Source organism: Trachurus japonicus, chromosome 6 (genome assembly GCF_045865225.1).
Source record: "Trachurus japonicus isolate A0001 chromosome 6, Traja_1.0".
NCBI classification, from domain to species: Eukaryota; Metazoa; Chordata; class Actinopteri; order Carangiformes; family Carangidae; genus Trachurus; species Trachurus japonicus.
The window spans coordinates 33,138,644-33,158,032 of NC_140912.1; the positions used below are offsets into that span (position 1 = coordinate 33,138,644).

A 19,389-nucleotide genomic window follows, 5' to 3' on the forward strand; every position below is an offset into this window, starting at 1 on the left:
TATAAAGTAATGGCTGTTACTCCCTCCTTACGCTGCACCTATACAGTAGCTGTCATGCACCTACACTGTACTTGTCTTAGAGTTACCCAGTAAGTAGAGGGTAACGGGCTGTATTATAAAGTAATGGCTGTTACTCCCTCCTTAGTCTGCACCTATACAGTAGCTGTCATGCACCTACACTGTACTTGTCTTAGAGTTACCCAGTAACTAGAGGGTAACGGGCTGTATTATAAAGTATTCTTTGTTATTCCCTCCTTAGAGTGCAAATACACTGTAATTGTCCTGCAACTACAATGTAGTTGTCCCGGAGTTACCCAGTACCTACAAAGTAGCGGGCTGTATTATAAAGTATTCTTTGTTATTCCCTCCTTAGTGTGCAAATACACTGTAATTGTCCTGCAACTACACTGTAGTTGTCCTGGAGTTACCCAGTACCTTCTACTGCAGCTGTAACTACTGTCTAAGTAGAACCAGTAAGTTAGAACACAGTTTGTTTCACGAGATAACATCATCTGAAAGTACAGTAATACAAAGACAAAACTAACTGAAGTGTCCCTGACATCATAAAATAACAGATTTCTACTGGCTTTTGTTATTTACATTAAAGTTCAGTTTTGTTCCTTCTGTTATAAACTGTTTCATTTAGTTTTGATCCATCTGTCTGGTCCTTCTAGGTCTAAAATAGTCAGTCAAGTCAGTTTCATTTGACAAAATGTACTTTCTAAGTTAGAAGAGTCAAGTGGAAAAGATTGTTGTGATACTACTATCACACCGGAGTGTGACACTCAGTAATGGAGAATGGATGGGCTCCTCCATAAAAGGTGATCTTGATCTTGATCCAGCTCCTTGGGTCAAGGCAGAGATCAGGGTCATGGGTGGCGTGCCATCTCCCTCGTCAGGTACCATTTTCATGGCATCTCAAAAACCTCACCTGTGTAGAAACATAATTATATATTGTATCATCAACTTCATCACATAAATGCATCACTGTAAAACAAAGTGAGAAAATTAATAACTTTGAACGGTACAGTTTTTCTCATCATGGAATACTTAATCCCGGTTTTACCTTTCACATCATAAATCATTAGCCTTTTAAACCATAACTTGTGATTTTTAAGCATATTAATCAATTACAAATTATACATATTTTTTTCTTTAACTATTGAGTAAATATTTTAACCATTTAAAAATCTTCAATTTTACAAAATCAATGCTATGACCATACTGTTTCACAACTGTAGGCTGCACCAGTACATTATTGTTACTCTTGACTGTATTCATCATACCAGTCATTACCAACAGTAACGTTAGCTAATGGAGCTAATGTGGACAGTAGCTACTAACACAAATACAGTTCCCGGGTTAGCGTGGTTCAGGGGAAAACACACACTATTATCTTTAGCACAAGCTAACATTGCTAGCTGCGTTAGCATAGCTACTTAACTCACCAAGAGGTTGATAACGCGGTCAAACTGCCGTCGCACAGGTCCTCGGTTCATCCCTCTCGTCTCCCGGGGTGTTTGCTCTGTGTTTATATCAACATATCACATCGTAGACATTGCATAATTTCCCTCATTTCTCCACTTCGTCTCCTCCTGTCGTCCCTGCGGCGGTGTCAACAAGCTCCGTCCTCGCTGTGAGGTGGGACTTTCTACCTTCTCAACAGGCAACCAATGGCAAGTGAGCTGCTTCTGGTCTGACCAATGACAGATGGTCAAAGGTGAGTGACTGTGATTGACGACTTATTTCATCCTATTTGACTATCACAGTCTCTCAGATTTGACCATCTGTCATTGGTCAGACCAGAAGCAGCTCACTTGTCATTGGTTGCCTGTTGAGAAGGTAGAAAGTCCCACCTCACAGCGAGGACGGAGCTTGTTGACACAGCCAGGGACGACAGGAGGAGACGAAGTGGAGAAATGAGGGAAATTATGCAATGTCTACGATGTGATATGTTGATATAAACACAGAGCAAACACCCCGGGAGACGAGAGGGATGAACCGAGGACCTGTGCGACGGCAGTTTGACCGCGTTATCAACCTCTTGGTGAGTTAAGTAGCTATGCTAACGCAGCTAGCAATGTTAGCTTGTGCTAAAGATAATAGTGTGTGTTTTCCCCTGCACCAGCTAACCGGGAACTGTATTTGTGTTAGTACTGTCCACATTAGCTCCATTAGCTAACGTTACTGTTGGTAATGAATGGTATGATGAATACAGTCAAGAGTAACAATAATGTACTGGTGCAGCCTACAGTTGTGAAACAGTATGGTCATAGCATTGATTTTGTAAAATTGAAGATTTTTAAATGGTTAAAATATTTACTCAATAGTTAAAGAAAAAAATATGTATAATTTGTAATTGATTAATATGCTAAAAAATCACAAGTTATGGTTTAAAAGGCTAATGATTTATGATGTGAAAGGTAAAACCGGGATTAAGTATTCCATGATGAGAAAAACTGTACCGTTCAAAGTTATTAATTTTCTCACTTTGTTTTACAGTGATGCAATTATGTGATGAAGTTGATGATACAATATATAATTATGTTTCTACACAGGTGAGGTTTTTGAGATGCCATGAAAATGGTGCCTGACGAGGGAAATGGCACGCCACCCATGACCCTGATCTCTGCCTTGACCCAAGGAGCTGGATCAAGATCAAGATCACCTTTTATGGAGGAGCCCATCCATTCTCCATTACTGAGTGTCACACTCCGGTGTGATAGTAGTATCACAACAATCTTTTCAACTTGACTCTTCTAACTTAGAAAGTACATTTTGTCAAATGAAACTGACTTGACTGACTATTTTAGACCTAGAAGGACCAGACAGATGGATCAAAACTAAATGAAACAGTTTATAACAGAAGGAACAAAACTGAACTTTAATGTAAATAACAAAAGCCAGTAGAAATCTGTTATTTTATGATGTCAGGGACACTTCAGTTAGTTTTGTCTTTGTATTACTGTACTTTCAGATGATGTTATCTCGTGAAATAAACTGTGTTCTAACTTACTGGTTCTACTTAGACAGTAGTTACAGCTGCAGTAGAAGGTACTGGGTAACTCCAGGACAACTACAGTGTAGTTGCAGGACAATTACAGTGTATTTGCACACTAAGGAGGGAATAACAAAGAATACTTTATAATACAGCCCGCTACTTTGTAGGTACTGGGTAACTCCGGGACAACTACATTGTAGTTGCAGGACAATTACAGTGTATTTGCACTCTAAGGAGGGAATAACAAAGAATACTTTATAATACAGCCCGTTACCCTCTACTTACTGGGTAACTCTAAGACAAGTACAGTGTAGGTGCATGACAGCTACTGTATAGGTGCAGACTAAGGAGGGAGTAACAGCCATTACTTTATAATACAGCCCGTTACCCTCTACTTACTGGGTAACTCTAAGACAAGTACAGTGTAGGTGCATGACAGCTACTGTATAGGTGCAGCGTAAGGAGGGAGTAACAGCCATTACTTTATAATACAGCCCGTTACCCTCTACTTACTGGGTAACTCTAAGACAAGTAGTGTGTAGGTGCATGACAGCTACTGTATAGGTGCAGCGTAAGGAGGGAGTAACAGCCATTACTTTATAATACAGCCCGTTACCCTCTACTTACTGGGTAACTCTAAGACAAGTAGTGTGTAGGTGCATGACAGCTACTGTGTAGGTGCAGACTAAGGAGGGAGTAACAGCCATTACTTTATAATACAGCCCGTTACCCTCTACTTACTGGGTAACTCTAAGACAAGTACAGTGTAGGTGCATGACAGCTACTGTATAGGTGCAGCGTAAGGAAGGAGTAACAGCCATTACTTTATAATACAGCCCGTTACCCTCTACTTACTGGGTAACTCTAAGACAAGTAGTGTGTAGGTGCATGACAGCTACTGTATAGGTGCAGCGTAAGGAGGGAGTAACAGCCATTACTTTATAATACAGCCCGTTACCCTCTACTTACTGGGTAACTCTAAGACAAGTAGTGTGTAGGTGCATGACAGCTACTGTGTAGGTGCAGACTAAGGAGGGAGTAACAGCCATTACTTTATAATACAGCCCGTTACCCTCTACTTACTGGGTAACTCTAAGACAAGTACAGTGTAGGTGCATGACAGCTACTGTATAGGTGCAGCGTAAGGAAGGAGTAACAGCCATTACTTTATAATACAGCCCGTTACCCTCTACTTACTGGGTAACTCTAAGACAAGTAGTGTGTAGGTGCATGACAGCTACTGTATAGGTGCAGCGTAAGGAGGGAGTAACAGCCATTACTTTATAATACAGCCCGTTACCCTCTACTTACTGGGTAACTCTAAGACAAGTAGTGTGTAGGTGCATGACAGCTACTGTGTAGGTGCAGCGTAAGGAGGGAGTAACAGCCATTACTTTATAATACAGCCCGTTACCCTCTACTTACTGGGTAACTCTAAGACAAGTAGTGTGTAGGTGCATGACAGCTACTGTATAGGTGCAGCGTAAGGAGGGAGTAACAGCCATTACTTTATAATACAGCCCGTTACCCTCTACTTACTGGGTAACTCTAAGACAAGTAGTGTGTAGGTGCATGACAGCTACTGTATAGGTGCAGACTAAGGAGGGGTAACAGTGCTCACTTACAGTAGGGTACTTACTGTACTTAAAGTTTATGAATGATCATGGATGTGGATGTGTCATGTGTTTTCTGGTTAATAAATAATAAAAACATTTTCTAACTCTCCGAATGACTCATTATTGTGGATGTATTACTGTATAGTTTGTGTTTTGCCCTTGGATGACAGAAATAGACTTTCATAGATGTGCATTTTAGAGAGGTAAGTTTGCTACCAGCCAGCCTGTTACTGTATTGGAAAATGTCCACACTCTATACCCATTTCTCACCTATTCCAAACCATACAATTAAATAATGAATAATAAATCTCTGAAATAGAGGTGAAATGTCGCTGCTGACACTTTTGGAAAACATGGATTGCAACTGTGCTCATATTGTACAGTAGACTATTTAATTTCTAATGTGCCTGGCAGGAGTTACACTGTAAGTCCGGGGAAAGTAGGACGTAATTGTACGGGAGTTACGCTCTAAGACACAACCTAGTTATACTGTAAAATGCGGGGTAATTAGTGGCGGAGTGAGCGAGAGTTACTGTGTAATTTGGTGTAAAGTAGGACAGGAGTTACGTGCCAAGACGCAGCCTAGTTATACTGTAAAACAGCGAGAGTTACCCTGTACTTCTGTGGAAGTTGGTGTGAAGCAGGATGTAAGTTACGCGCTAAGACGCAGCCTAGTTACACTGTAAATGCACGGGGGAAACAAGGGGGAAAGTGAGCTGCAGTTACTCAGTACTTGTGTGAAATAAGCGGCAACCTACGCGGCAAGAGAGCGGTAGGTACGCTGTAAGTCGCGGGCCGTATTATGTAGTGCTACCTAATATTGAGACAAAATATTTCCATTATGTTTGTGCCTGTGAAACTCAGTATCTCTTCTACCCATTAGAATGTATCCAGTTTCAAAGGAAGCAAATTGATGCAATGTCTCTTTTTCATTATTATTTATTGTATTTTTATGATTGTGGATACAAAACGAATGAGAAAAATATAGAATAAACCAAAAATATGAACTTTCTGAACAGAATAGCACAAAAAACAAAATTAGTGGGGTACTAGGCTACATATCTTTAGAAATTGAGTCCTCACATCATTCAATTTAACTAGCTTCTCTTGATTTCATTTCATAACTCTAGACACAATTTTGTTTTTACTGAATCATCTTATCTATCAATATCAAACTAGAAATTCCCTGAAGAAAATAATGAAAGCTGAAGCTGAACTGACTGAGGAAATACAATTAAATCAAGTCACTTATCACAACCAGGAAAAAAAGGTAAAAAAAAATCAACTGATAGAGGTTCTAGTGTGACCTCCAGCTGCAGTTTGTAATAATCTCCACTAGATGGCGGTATCGTATCGGAAAATATATCATATCATCTGTCTTTTTTTCTGGAGTCACAACAGAGCACTTGCTCATCCTGCCTAGAGAGCAGGTGAAGTGTGAAGGGTAGTAAATTATTGAGTACTCTTAATTAGTCTACTTATGTTTCTGAGAATTCTGTTCAAGAACACTCAATGTAAATATAACCCTCGTTGGAATAACAGAGAGTGTCCATGGCAATCATTCTCACATGGACTGAAGAATGGGTGGAGTTTTCCAGTGAAGGAGCAGCCAGTAAAGGAGTGGATCAGAGCTGCAGTATCAACGTCATAAAAGAAGATCAGACCCTCCTCATAATCCACAAACACTCCCACCTCCTCCTCAGGATCAGACTTCAGAAAGAGACGGACTGGTTGGTCACCAGAAGCAGAGAACCCACCTCTGCTCTTCAAGCTGACAGTCCAGAAACCATTGCTGGGGCTCAGTCTGATTCTTCCCTTCACCTTGGACTCTGAGGTCACCCCTAAAGTCCATGTAGACCAGCTGCTGACCTCAACTTGAAAGTAAAATCTTCCTGAAGTGAAGCCCTGATGTGATAAGACACATCTACATTTATATGGCTTATGGGGTCTGGGATGGACTTCATCAGGATCCAGAGTCACATCCACAGCAAACTTCTGGACCTTCTCCAGTTCGGCCTCAAAAAACGTCTTCATCTGTTCATTGAGCTTTTCCTGCAGCTGATCCACAGCTCTTCTGGCAGTCCCCTTGTATGATGGAGGACAGACTCTGACCTTTTTCCAGTCCTTGGTGGGAGGAGCAGTGTTGAGGGAGGAGAAGCTTTGGAGGAGGTGGAGGTGGTCTTCAGACAGTGAGAGCTGATTTACCTCAGAGCTTCTCTTCTTCAGCTCAGTGATTTCCTGTTCCAGCTCTTTGATGAAGCCTTCAGCCTGTTCCTCTGTGGTTCTCTGCTTCTCTTTGATCGTCTTGATAAATTCATCCAGGGCTCTGTCGACAGACTCCTTCAGAGCAGTGAAGATCTCAACACCTTTTATTATTTCTCTGTCTGCTCGTTTTTCACCGATATTCACTGAGCGTTTGATCTCCTCAATCTTCTGTTGTCTCTTCTGGATCATCTGCTGAATTTCATTGTCTGTCTTCTTCAGCTCTGCCTTCTTTCCTTTATATCCTTCTTTCAGAGGAACAACATCATGAGTCTTGTGGTCTGTAACAGAGCAGAGCATGCAGACACAGGTCTGGTCGGTCCGACAGAACAGCTCCAGCAGTTTCTCGTGCTGTGGACACACTCTGTCCTCCAGGTTCTCCACAGGCTCCATCAGCTGATGTCTTTTCAGACCTGACTTTGTCCGATGAGGCTCCAGGTGAGTCTCACAGTAGGAGGCCAGACACACCAGGCAGGACTTCAGGGCCTTCACTTTGGTTCCAGTGCAGACGTCACAGGGAACTTCTCCTGGTTTGGCAGCTTGTTGCTCTGAGCTGCTGCTGCTGGCTCTGAACTGAGCAGCCATCTCAGAGATGAACGTATTGATCTTCAACTCAGGTCTAATGTAGAAGACCTGGTTACAGTTGGGACACCGGCTTGGTACGTTAATATCCCAGTGTTGAGTGATGCATCTGTTACAGAAGTTGTGTCCACATGGTAAGCTGACTGGATCAGTGAACACATCCACACAGATGGAGCAGAGAAACTGATCCTCAGTCAGCAGACAGCTGGCAGCAGACATGTCTACACACTGAGGACAGAAATGTAAGGAGAAAGAAAAACTGTCATAAAATGAAATCCACCTGATAATTTCTGAGACAACGAGGTAACACAAGCAAGACAGTGAATTCCTACACAAGTTTGTACCGAGAAAACTTCTCTCAACAATCTTGTCAACAAATCAGTTTAAGTAGGAACTTTTGAGGTTTTTCATTAGTGTCAGTGAATCCCCTCAGCTACTCACCAGTGTTCAGCTCAGACTCCTCTGTGTTGCTGGGAAAACTCTGGTGGACTCAGTTTTGTTTTCCTGGAAATAGAAACAGAAATTTGTCTCGACTGCAGCTCTGCTGACACTCACATTAATTTGACTTGACACTGAAGCTCTCTGTATCTTTCCTTGTAGCTCTAACTCAGTTGGTGCAGCTCTGTAGACAAACTTTTATTGACCTTTGGTCTCTGAAGCAAGGGGAGTTTGAATCTTTGTTTCAAATTAATCATTATTTCTTGTTGACCTTTGATTCTGTTTGTCGCAGTAAGTAGAAGACAAAGGAGGTCAGTACAAGAAAAGAAATAAATCTACATTTAAGTCCAGGCTTAAGACCTTCCCTTATGACGGAGCTTTTAGTTAGGGCTGGTTCAGGTAGCTCTGAACCATTTTATAGCTCTGCTGCTATAGGCTTAGACTGCTGATGGACACATCTGGTTACATGGAGCCCTCTCCTCTCCTCTCCTCCTCTCTCTGTGTTTCCTCAGATCCACCGGAGCTCCATCTCTCTGCACCAACCACCGCCTGCATCGCCCCATCCCCCCTTTCCCCTGCTGTTAAGCTGGCCTGCTCTCTCTGCCTTTCCTCCCACTAGAAACTGCCTTCAGCTCTTTCCATTTTCCACATTCTGTGTTATAAACTGTTTTCTTGTCTGTAACAACATCTATTGCACGTCTGCCCGTCCTGGGTGAGGGATCCCTCCTCTGTTGCTCACCCTGAGGTTTCTCCAATGTTTCCCTGTTAAAAGGGTCGATGTGAGGGTCTAAGGGCAGAGGATGTTGTTGTGATGCCATGTAAAGCCCTTTGAGACAAACTGTTTGTAAAAACAAGCTATACAAATAAAATTGCCTTGTCTTGCCTTGCCTTACAAATCAGGGGTCCAGCCTAAAGTGGGTTTGGGTTGAGAGGATGACACAGAAACAGAAGGATAAATTCTGTGTAAGAAAAAGTTAATTTTAACAGTTTCTCTCAACAACTTCTTAGACATCAACTCAGTTAAAATGATGGTTAAAGTCTTGGGCGTGGCTGCCCAGATACTAGAGCTGAATTTTTACATCAGTAACAAGTGTTGAAATACAGTAAAAATAGATTTGCTGTACTCACCAGTTGTTAGCTAAGACTCTGCTGTGTTGCTGAGAAAAAGCTGGTGGATTCAGTCTAGTCATTCCTGAGAGAGAAACAGACTCGCCCGAGTTGCCCCTGCTGCAGCTCTGCTGTTGTTCAGAATGACTTTCACTTTTGTCAGTGGACATGTGATGCTGAGGCTATTTTTATCTTTCAGTGCTGTTCTCCGTGTCAGGTTTCTCCCTGTGAGAAAGAGATTGTCTCAACACCCATGCTTGGTCAACACTCACTAACATTATGCATAAATTCACCAAACATGGTTGAGGTAGGATCCATGGGCTAGTGAAGACTTTTTAAATGATAAAGAAGTAGATTCAAGACATTTTTTATGAAGAAACCTAACCCTTATCCATTGGACACCTTAACATTAATGAACTAGTCAACACAGAATGATAAAGCAAAAATATTAAAATCTGATGTACACTTACTGTTACATACACAGCCTGTCCTCGTGTGACCTCCAGCTGCAGTTTGTGAGTAACTGCACCAGAGGGCGACAAACTGCCACTTATTGACTTACTTCACATGATGCATGAGTGACATTAGTCAACATTGTAAGGCAGTCCTGCAATTGTGCAGATGTGTGGGTGTTGGTTCTTGTTTGCTATTGGTGTCGTCCTGATGAACACATTTTGTTTGAGTTTCAGCAAAAAGTCCCTAGTTTTCAGTCTTGAATAGAAATATTGATTGAATTACTGTTTTTATTCATCATTTTCATGGACAAATACATTTCAAGTATCTAAACCAGACCACTGACTTACTTGCAAAAGCATTTTTTTTTTTTTTACTTTAACAAGGGCGTAAACACAAATAATATTGAGAACATTTCCATTTTGTTCCATGTTTGTGCCTGTGAAACTCAGTGTCTCTTCTACCCAAGAGAACTTATTCAATTTTAAATGAAGCAAAATTGAAGCGTTATCTTTTTTTTATTTTTTATTTTATTTCATTGTGGATACAAAATATATTAGCAGAATAGAGAATAAACCAAAATGTGAACTGTCTCAAGACACACATTCTGATGACTCTGATGACGAGTGTAAATATAATCCTGGTCCTAAAAACCAAGTCAATGCGTGGCAATCATTCTCACAAGGACTGAAGAATGGGTGGAGTTTTCCAGTGAAGGAGCAGTCAGTGAAGGAGTGGATAAGAGCTGCAGTATCAACGTCATAAAATAAGATCAGACCCTCCTCATAATCAACAAACACTCCCACCTCCTCAGGATCAGACTTCAGAGAGAGACGGTCTGGTCGGTCACCAGAAGCAAAGAACCCACCTTGGCGCTTCAAGCTGACAGTCCAGAAACCATTGCTGGGGCTCAGTGTGATTCTTCCCTTCAGCTTGGTCTCTGAGGTCACTCCTAAAGTCCATCTAGACTGTCTGCTGACCTGAACCTGAAAGTAAAATCTACCTGAGGTGAAGCCCTGTCGTGGTAAGACACATCTACATTCATCTTCTTCATTTTCCTGTTGTTTATTGTCAGTCTGGGGGGGTCTGGGATGGACTATATCAGGATCCAGAGTTACATCCACAGCAAACTTCTGGACCTTCTCCAGTTCGGCCTCAAAAAACGTCTCCATCTGTTCATTGAGCTTTTCCTGCAGCTTATCCACAGCTCTTCTGGCAGTCCCCTTGTATGATGGAGGACGGACTCTGACCTCTGTCCAGTCCTTGGTGGGAGGAGCAGTGTTGATGGAGGAGCAGCTTTGGAGGAGGTGGAGGTGGTCTTCAGACAGTGAGAGCTGATTTACCTCAGTGCTTCTCTTCATCAGCTCAGTGATTTCCTGTTCCAGCTCGTTGATGAAGCCTTCAGCCTGTTCCTCTGTGGTTCTCTGCTTCTCTTTGACCGTCTTGATGAATTCATCCAGGCCTCTGTCAACAGAGTCCCTTAGAGCAGTGAAGATCTCAACACCTTTTACTACTTCTCTGTCTGCTTGTGCTTCACCGACTTTCACAGACTCTTTGATCTCCTCAATCTCTGTTTGTCTTCTCCGGATCATCTGCTGAGTTTCATCCTCTGTCTTCTTCAGCTCTGCCTTCTTTCCTTCATATTCTTCTTTCAGAGAAACAACATCATGAGTCTTGTGGTCTGAATATGTGCAGAACATGCAGACACAGGTCTGGTCGGTCCGACAGAACAGCTCCAGCAATTGAGCATGCTGCGTACACACTCTGTCCTCCATGTTCTCCACAGGCTCCATCAGCTGATGTCTTTTCAGACCTGACTTTGTCAGATGAGGCTCCAGGTGAGTCTCACAGTAGGAGGCCAGACACACGAGGCAGGACTTCAGGGCCTTCACTTTGGTTCCAGTGCAGACGTCACAGGGAACTTCTCCTGTTTTGGCAGCTTGTCGCTCTGAGCTGCTGCTGCTGCTGCAGCAGCTGGGTCTCTGTTGAACTGAGTGTCTGAACTGAGCAGCCATCTCAGAGATGAACGTATTCACATGCAGCTCAGGTCTTGTGTTGTAAAGCCTTTGACAGTTGGGACAAAAGCACTGATCACTGCTATCCCAGTGTTGAGTGATGCATCTGTTACAGAAGTTGTGTCCACATGGTAAGGTGACTGGATCAGTGAACACATCCAGACAGATGGAGCAGAGAAACTGATCCTCAGTCAGCAGACAGCTGGCAGCAGACATGTTAACACTGAGGACAGAAATGTGAAGAGAAAACAAAACTGTAATGAACAGAAAACCCACCCATATCTGCTGTTGCTATTGCACCACAAAACTGTACCAGAGGAGATTTCTCTCCACAACCGTGGTGTCCAAAACTGTATGCATGTTTTTTTTCCAAGACAAACACCTCTGGTGTTGAACCAGATGTCTTTGTATGAGGTGAGAGGCTACAGGTTGTATCTGTATTCAAGTTCCTTGGAGTTCTGATTGATTCCAAACCCAGGTGAGGAAAAAGTCTGTAACCGGGTAAAATTCAATCTCTCAAATTTTTGGCTCATTCGAAGTAACGTGTCAATGGAGGCAGACAGGATGCACATGCACTCTGACTCTCGTCCAGGGAGACGAAAAAAAGCCTTGTCGGCTAACTCTGGCGCTTCTACAGAAATGTTTATTGATGTGCACTGTCCCTGTTACATAAACTACTAAATGAAATAATATTAATAATAACGTTGTCACTAAGTTCAAGTGGGAACTTTTGAGGTTTTGCATCAGTATCTGTGAATCTCCTCAGCTCAGACTCTTCTGTGTTGTTGCGAAAACCCTGATGGACTCAGTTTAGTCTCCCTTTAAATAGAACCAGAGATTTGTGTTGATTGCAGCTCTGGTGACACTCACAGCTCTCTTTATATTTCAGTGTAGCTCCACCTCAGTGCAGCTCTGTAAATGAGCTTTTATTGACGTCTGGTCTCTGAAACAAGGTGGTCTTGTACCTTTGGTTCAAATTAATCATTGTTGTCCTTTGATTCTGTGTATTGCAGTCGGTAGAACTAAACTGAAGAGGTCAGTACAAGAAATGAAATACATATACAAATCAGGGGTTCAGCCTGAAGTGAGTTAGGGTTAGGACGATGACACGGATGAAATCTGTGTAAGAAAAAAGTAAATTTTAACAGTTTTCTCAGTTAAAGTGTGTGCATGGGTTGAAGTCATGGGTGTGACTGCCCAGATACTAGAGCTGAGGATATACGTACACCAATAACATGTTGAAACACAGTAAAATTATACTGTACTCACCAGTGTTCAGCTCAGACTCTGCTTTGTTGTTGAGAAAAAGCTGATGGATTCAGTTTTTCTTGAGAGAGAAGCAGACTCGTCCCGGCTGCAGCTCTTCTGTTGTTCAGACTAACTTTAACTTTCACTTTTGCCGGTGTATGTGATGTTGAGGCTATTTTTATCCTTCTCAGTGTCAATTTTCTCCTTCTGAGATTGTCTCAACACCCATGTCTGGTCAACACTCACTAACATTATGCATTTGCACCAAACATGGTGGAGGTATGATCCATGGGCCAGTGAATAATTTTTAAATGATAAAGAAGCAGATCCAGGACATTTTTTGAATCCCTTTGATCAATGAAGAACCCTAAACCTTATCCATTGGACACATTAACATTAATGAACAAGTCAAAACAGAACAATAAAGCAAGAGACATTAAAATCTGATGTACACACAGAACTGTACATAATATTGATTCAACTTACACCACATATTGTTTGACATTATATAAACTGAAGTGAACTCAGTAAAACTGAAATTTTGCAGATATTACATGTGTCCAGAGAGATATAATTATATCAAGAGAAGATTCTAATGAAGCTAAACACTGTGACACATGGAAAATCTATATTTCTGAAGATGTATGTAGATCTCTACTATTCTCTATCAGTTTATTTTAGTTTGTCTTGAATTTTGTTAATTGATTGTGCCTAAAAAAATAAAAAAAAAAAAGGCTCAATTCCTTATTTCTCTTTTAAAATCTAAAAAGTTGTTATCGGTTGAGGAGATGCCAAACCAGAGTCACAGAGGCACAAACAGCAGAGAAGTTTTTTGTTTGTTTTTTACAGTATTTACTTTACTTTATTTGTTTATTTGGGTGGGACAGTGCACATTAATGAACATATAAAAACATGTAAATGTGCCGGATTATAGCAGCAATGCTAATTTCCATCCGGAGTCCCAAAAACATAAAAACTTCTTCTTCTTCCTTCCAACTTCCTTCCTCTTCTTCCCTTTCGATTTGCATTGATACAGTCTTTTCTTGTTAACAGATTATCAAAAAATCTATATCAATGAGTCATCTTTAAATATAAACACCTTAAAAGTTAATTCGTAAACTCACAATTACATCCATCCATCCATTATCTTCTTCTTATCCGGGGCCGGGTCGCGGGGGCAGCAGTCTGAGCAGGGACACCTAGACTTCCCTCTCCCCAGACACTTCCTCCAGCTCTTCCGAGGGGATCCCAAGGCGTTCCCAGGCCAGCCGAGTGACATAGTCACTCCAGCGTGTCCTGGGTCTTCCTCGGGGCCTCCTCCCGGTGGGACATGCCCGAAACACCTCACGAGGGAGGTGTCCAGGGGGCATCCAATACAGATGCCCGAGCCACCTCAGCTGGCTCCTCTCGATGTGGAGGAGCAGCGGCTTTCCTCCGAGCTCCTCCCGGGTGACAGAGCTCCTCACCCTATCTCGAAGGGAGCGTCCCGCCACCCTGCGGAGGAAACTCATTTCGGCCGCTTGTATCCGGGATCTTGTTCTTTCGGTCATGACCCAGAGTTCATGACCATAGGCAGGGGTGGATTGGCCATAGGGAGTACCGGGAGTTTTCCCGGTGGGCCGGTCACTAATGGGCCGATAGGCGGCCGTTTTTAATTTATCTATTTAACTTTTTTTTTCGCCATGCCTCGCCTCTCCCGGCCCGGGGAGAGAGACATGCATCGACTCGGCCCACAGTGCTCAGCTGCAGACACAGCAGAGAGGTGACGATTGGCCCAGTGGCTTGTCTACCTGGCCCAATGGCCCTATGAGAGGCTACAGAGGCCCAGGAGTCCCACCCACGCATGTTCTAGACTCCCCTCGTCCAATCACTTTTAATGATGAGGAGTCATGATGAGAGAGAGAGCGAGAGAGAGAAAATAACAACACACCAGCGCACGAAAACGGAAAAGAAAAGTAAAAAAAAAAACGCAAAGGCGGCGCGGAAAAATGGAGGAAAGTAACAGAAAAAGAAAAGCTCTAGCAGCACAGACTGCTAAAAGTAAAACAGTTACGCAGATCAGGGGCCGCCTGGCCTGGCTGGAGCTAGAAGCACCGATGCTGCAGCTTCAGCAGCAGGTCCTTCACGTGAGTCTGAGGAGAGTGAGGCTCCCGTTACCACTGCCCTTATGGTGCAGGAGGAGGCTGAAAAAATAAGTGTTGAGGAAGACTCTCCACCATGTGAAGGAGGTAGTGATTGTTAAGCAGGTATGTGCTTTCCAGAATGGTGTGGATAAACATTCATTACTGTAAATGGTCCAGAGCGGTTGCTATGAACTTCACTTGACATAATAAATAGCTATAACTAATAACTCTGATGGTGTGGTGTGTTAGAGCTAAATCTAGTTGTCTAAAGTATTGGAAAACAATAACTATATTCATATACTATCCTGATTAATTGATTAGTTGCTTTTATTAAAGTGCCCTCACTCAAATTTGGTCATGAAGGACATTGAGCTAACAACTTAACAAATATGTATGCTCCATATTTTTTTCAGTCAGTGTTCATGGTTTATTGTCCTTTCAACAGTTTAACATTATACAGTTAAAATTAATAAAACACAGATTAACTACTGTTACAGTAAAACATCATTCTGCATACATATTACTCATGATGCAGTACACAAATTACGTATTAAGTATTTCTTGTCATGCTTCATTGTCTATACATTATGTTGAGCTGTACTGTCTTTCTAAGATAAAATTAGTGTTTGTCCATTTTTCAGATCATTGGACTATTGTTTTCCATACTTTAGCCAACTAGCCAAAGTTCTGTTTGCATGCAGACTCATTATGTGCATGTAATCTTGTCCAAACTTAACTTATTCCACACTATTCCTCTACTTTGTTGTATATTGTATATCGTTTAGTAGTGGTGTTATTAAGAGCTTGTGTGTTTGTATGTACACCAACGGTGCTAGTTTGCAAAATATCCGCGCGCAGATAGTGGGCCGGTCTGGACCAAAAAGTCCAGGGCCAAATTTTTGTCCCAGTCCACCCCTGACCATAGGTGAGGGTGGGAACGTAGATCGACCGGTAAATCGAGAACTTTGCCTTTCGGCTCAGCTCCTTCTTCACCACGACGGACCGATACAATGACCGCATCACTGCGGCCGCTGCACCGATCCGCCTGTCAATCACACGTTCCATCCTCCCCTCACTCGTGAACAAGACCCCAATATACTTGAACTCCTCCACCTGAGGCAGGAACTCTCCCCCGACCTGGAGGGTGCAAACCACCTTTTTCCGGTCGAGAACCATGGCCTCGCACTTAGAGGTGCTGATTCTCAGCTGCTTCACACTCGGCTGCAAACCGCCCCAGTGCATGCTGAAGGTCCTGGTTCGAGGGAGCCAACAAGACAACATCATCCGCAAAAAGCAGAGACGAAATCCAGTGGCTCCCGAACCGTACCCCCACCAGCCCCCGGCTGCGCCTAGAAATTCTGTCCATAAAAATAATTAACAGTACCGGTGACAAAGGGCAGCCCTGCCGGAGTCCAACACGCACTGGGAACAGGTCTGACTTACTGCCGGCAATGCGAACCAAGCTCCTGCTCCGGTCATACAGGGACCGTACAGCCCTCAGCAGAGGGCCTCCGACCGCATACTCCCGGAGCACCTCCCACAGGATGCCACGTGGGACACGGTCGAAAGCCTTCTCCAAGTCTACAAAACACATGTGGACTGGTTGGGCAAACTCCCATGAACCCTCGAGCACCCTGCGGAGGGTGTAGAGCTGGTCCAGCGTTCCACGACCAGGACGAAAACCGCATTGTTCCTCCTGAATCCGAGGTTCGACTATCGGCCGATTTCTCCTCTCCAGCACCCTGGAATAGATTTTCCCCGGGAGGCTGAGGAGTGTGATCCCCCGATAGTTGGAACACACCCTCCGGTCCCCCTTTTTGAAGAGAGGGACCACCACTCCGGTCTGCCAGTCCAGAGGCACTGTCTCCGACTGCCACGCGATGCTGCAGAGGCGTGTCAGCCACGACAGCTCCACAACATCCAGAGACTTGAGGTACTCAGGGATCTCATCCACCCCTGGTGGCAAGGCACTCACAATTACAAATAAATGAAAAACATTTCTGAATATGTTCCTAACATAAGTGAATCTCAACATTACATCTTGTTATCTTCAGTAAAACAATTTTAAACCAGCGCATCAACACGTTTCCCTCTATACAATTATTTGAAAGCAAAGAGATCTGTACCACTTAAAAACAAAATAAACTAATAATAAATGTATTAATAATAAATAATATAATTTCCTAAAGTCACTCATCAAACACACATGTAGCCAATATTAGTGGAGTGAAGACAGAAATACTGTCTAATGCCACCAAACTGCTTATTGTAATATGCAAGAGAGTTCGGTATGGACCGTAACACCATCACTCTCACATGGACTGAAGAATGGGTGGAGTTTTCTCGTGAAGGTGCAGCCAATAAAGGAGTAGATAAGAGCTGCAGTATCAACGTCATAAAAGAAGACCAGACCCTCCTCATAATCCACAAACACTCCCACCTTCTTAGGGTCAGACATCAGAGAGAGACGGACCGGTCGGTCACCAGAAGCAGAGAACCCACCTCCGCTCTTCAAGCTGACAGTCCAGAAACCATTGCTGGGGCTCAGTCTGATACTTCTCTTCACGTTGGACTCTGAGGTCACTCCTAAAGTCCATCTAGACCACCTGCTGACCTGAACCTGAAAGTAAAATCTACCTGAAGTGAAGCCCTGCTGTGATAAGACACATCTACATCCATTAGGCTGAGGGGATCTGGGATAGACTATATCAGGATCCAGAGTCACATCCACAGAAAACTTCCGGACCTTCCTCAGCTCAGTTTCAAAAAACTTCTTCATTGGTTCATAGATCTTCTGCTGCAGCTGAGACACAGCTCTCACCACAGCCCCCTCATATGATGGAGGACAGACTCTGACATCTGTCCAGTCCTTGGTGGGAGGAGCAGTGTTGAGGGAGGAGCAGCTTTGGAGGAGGTGGAAGTGGTCTTCAGACAGTGAGAGCCGGTTTACCTCAGTGTTTCTCTTCTTCAGCTCAGTGATTTCCTGTTCCAGCTCTTTGATGAAGCCTTCAGCCTGTTTCCCTACTGTTCTCTGCTTCTCTACTATCGTCTTGATGAATTCATCCAGGGCTCTGTCAACAGACTCCTTCAGAGCAGTGAAGATCTCAACACCTTCTACTATTTCTCTGTCTGCTCGTTCTTCACTGACCCTCACTGACTCTTTGATCTCATCAATTTTCGTTCGTCTTCTCCAGATCATCTGCAGAATTTCAGTCTCTGTCTTCTCCAGCTCTGCCTTCTTTGCTTCACATTCTTCTTTCAGAGAAACAACATCATGAGTCTTGTGGTCTGAATATGTGCAGAACATGCAGACACAGGTGTGGTCGGTCCGACAGAACAGCTCCAGCAGTTTATCGTGCTGCTTACACACTCTGTCCTCCAGGTTCTCCACAGGCTCCATCAGCTGATGTCTTTTCAGACCTGACACTGTCCGATGAGGCTCCAGGTGAGTTTCACAGTAGGAGGCCAGACACACCAGACAGGACTTCAGGGCCTTCACTTTGGTTCCAGTGCAGACGTCACAGGGAACGTCTCCTGGTTCGGCAGCTTGTTGCTTTGAGCTGCTGCTGCTGCAGCTGGGTCTCTGTTGAACTGAGTGTCTGAACTGAGCTGCCATCTCAGAGATGAACGTGTTGATCTTCAGCTGAGGTCTTGTGCCGTAAACCTGGTTACAGTTGGGACACTTGCATAGTACGTTGTGATTCCAGTGTTGAGTGATGCATCTGTTACAGAAGTTGTGTCCACATGGTAAGGTGACTGGATCAGTGAACACATCCAGACAGATGGAGCAGAGAAACTGATCCTCGGTCAGCAGACAGCTGGCAGCAGACATGTCTTCACACTGAGGACAGAAATGTAAAAAGAAAACACAACTGTCATGAAGAGAAACTCAGCCTGATATCTGTTATTGCTATTGCACTAAACTGAGACATATTGTATTTCCTGAGAAAATGAGGTAACAAAATAAAATTGCCCTCAGGGCCTGGACAGTTTGCCATCATCAAGATGACTTCCAAAGTTTATCAAGGCTTCCTACAGAGTTTTTATGCCTCATTGCAAGATTTAGCATTATTTCTAGTTAATCTCTGTTTCTGTGTTGCAGTAGAACATTACAACACAGGTCAGAGCAAGAAATATCAGAAAATCAGGATCAGCCTGAAGTGGGTTGGGGTTAGGGCGGTGACACAAAAACAGACAGATGAAATCTGTGTAAGAAAAAAGTAAAGTTTTAACAGTTTGTCTTGACTCAGTTAAAATTGCTGTTGGTTGGAGTCTTGGGTGTGACTGCCCAGATACTAGAGCTGAAGTTTTACACCAGCAATGTGTTGAAGCACAGTAGCCTACAATTGGTGCTGTACTCACCAGTGTTCAGCTCAGACTCTGCTTTGTTGTTGAGCAAAAGCTGTTGGATTCAGTTCAGTTTTTCTTGAGAGAGAAACAGACTCGTCCCGGCTGCAGCTCTGCTGTTGTTCAGACGAACTTTAACTTTCACTTATGTGAGAGTGTGTGATGTTGAGGCTATTTTTATCCTTCTCAGTGTCAGG

General features: G+C 43.3%; 3 protein-coding genes across 3 annotated transcripts; all 3 read right to left on the minus strand.

Annotated features, from left to right (window-relative positions):
- Positions 1-6,126: 6,126 nt before the first annotated feature.
- On the minus strand, positions 6,127-12,815 carry LOC146986512 (E3 ubiquitin-protein ligase TRIM21-like). Its single transcript, XM_085780497.1, has 2 exons — positions 12,744-12,815; positions 6,127-7,689 (listed from the first exon to the last, which is right to left on the minus strand). The coding sequence occupies exon 2, from the start codon at positions 7,678-7,680 to the stop codon at positions 6,127-6,129; it is 1,554 nt and encodes a 517-aa protein (XP_085636623.1). The 5' UTR covers positions 7,681-7,689; positions 12,744-12,815.
- LOC146986513 (E3 ubiquitin-protein ligase TRIM11-like) lies at positions 10,010-12,871 on the minus strand. The gene is made up of 2 exons (XM_085780250.1): positions 12,744-12,871; positions 10,010-11,697 (listed from the first exon to the last, which is right to left on the minus strand). Exon 2 carries the CDS (start codon positions 11,688-11,690, stop codon positions 10,053-10,055), a length of 1,638 nt encoding a protein of 545 aa, XP_085636376.1. The 5' UTR covers positions 11,691-11,697; positions 12,744-12,871; the 3' UTR covers positions 10,010-10,052.
- A 3,037-nt stretch (positions 12,872-15,908) lies between these two features.
- On the minus strand, positions 15,909-19,389 carry LOC146986514 (E3 ubiquitin/ISG15 ligase TRIM25-like). The gene is made up of 2 exons (XM_085780251.1): positions 19,208-19,389; positions 15,909-18,686 (listed from the first exon to the last, which is right to left on the minus strand). The coding sequence occupies exon 2, from the start codon at positions 18,675-18,677 to the stop codon at positions 17,109-17,111; it is 1,569 nt and encodes a 522-aa protein (XP_085636377.1). The 5' UTR covers positions 18,678-18,686; positions 19,208-19,389; the 3' UTR covers positions 15,909-17,108.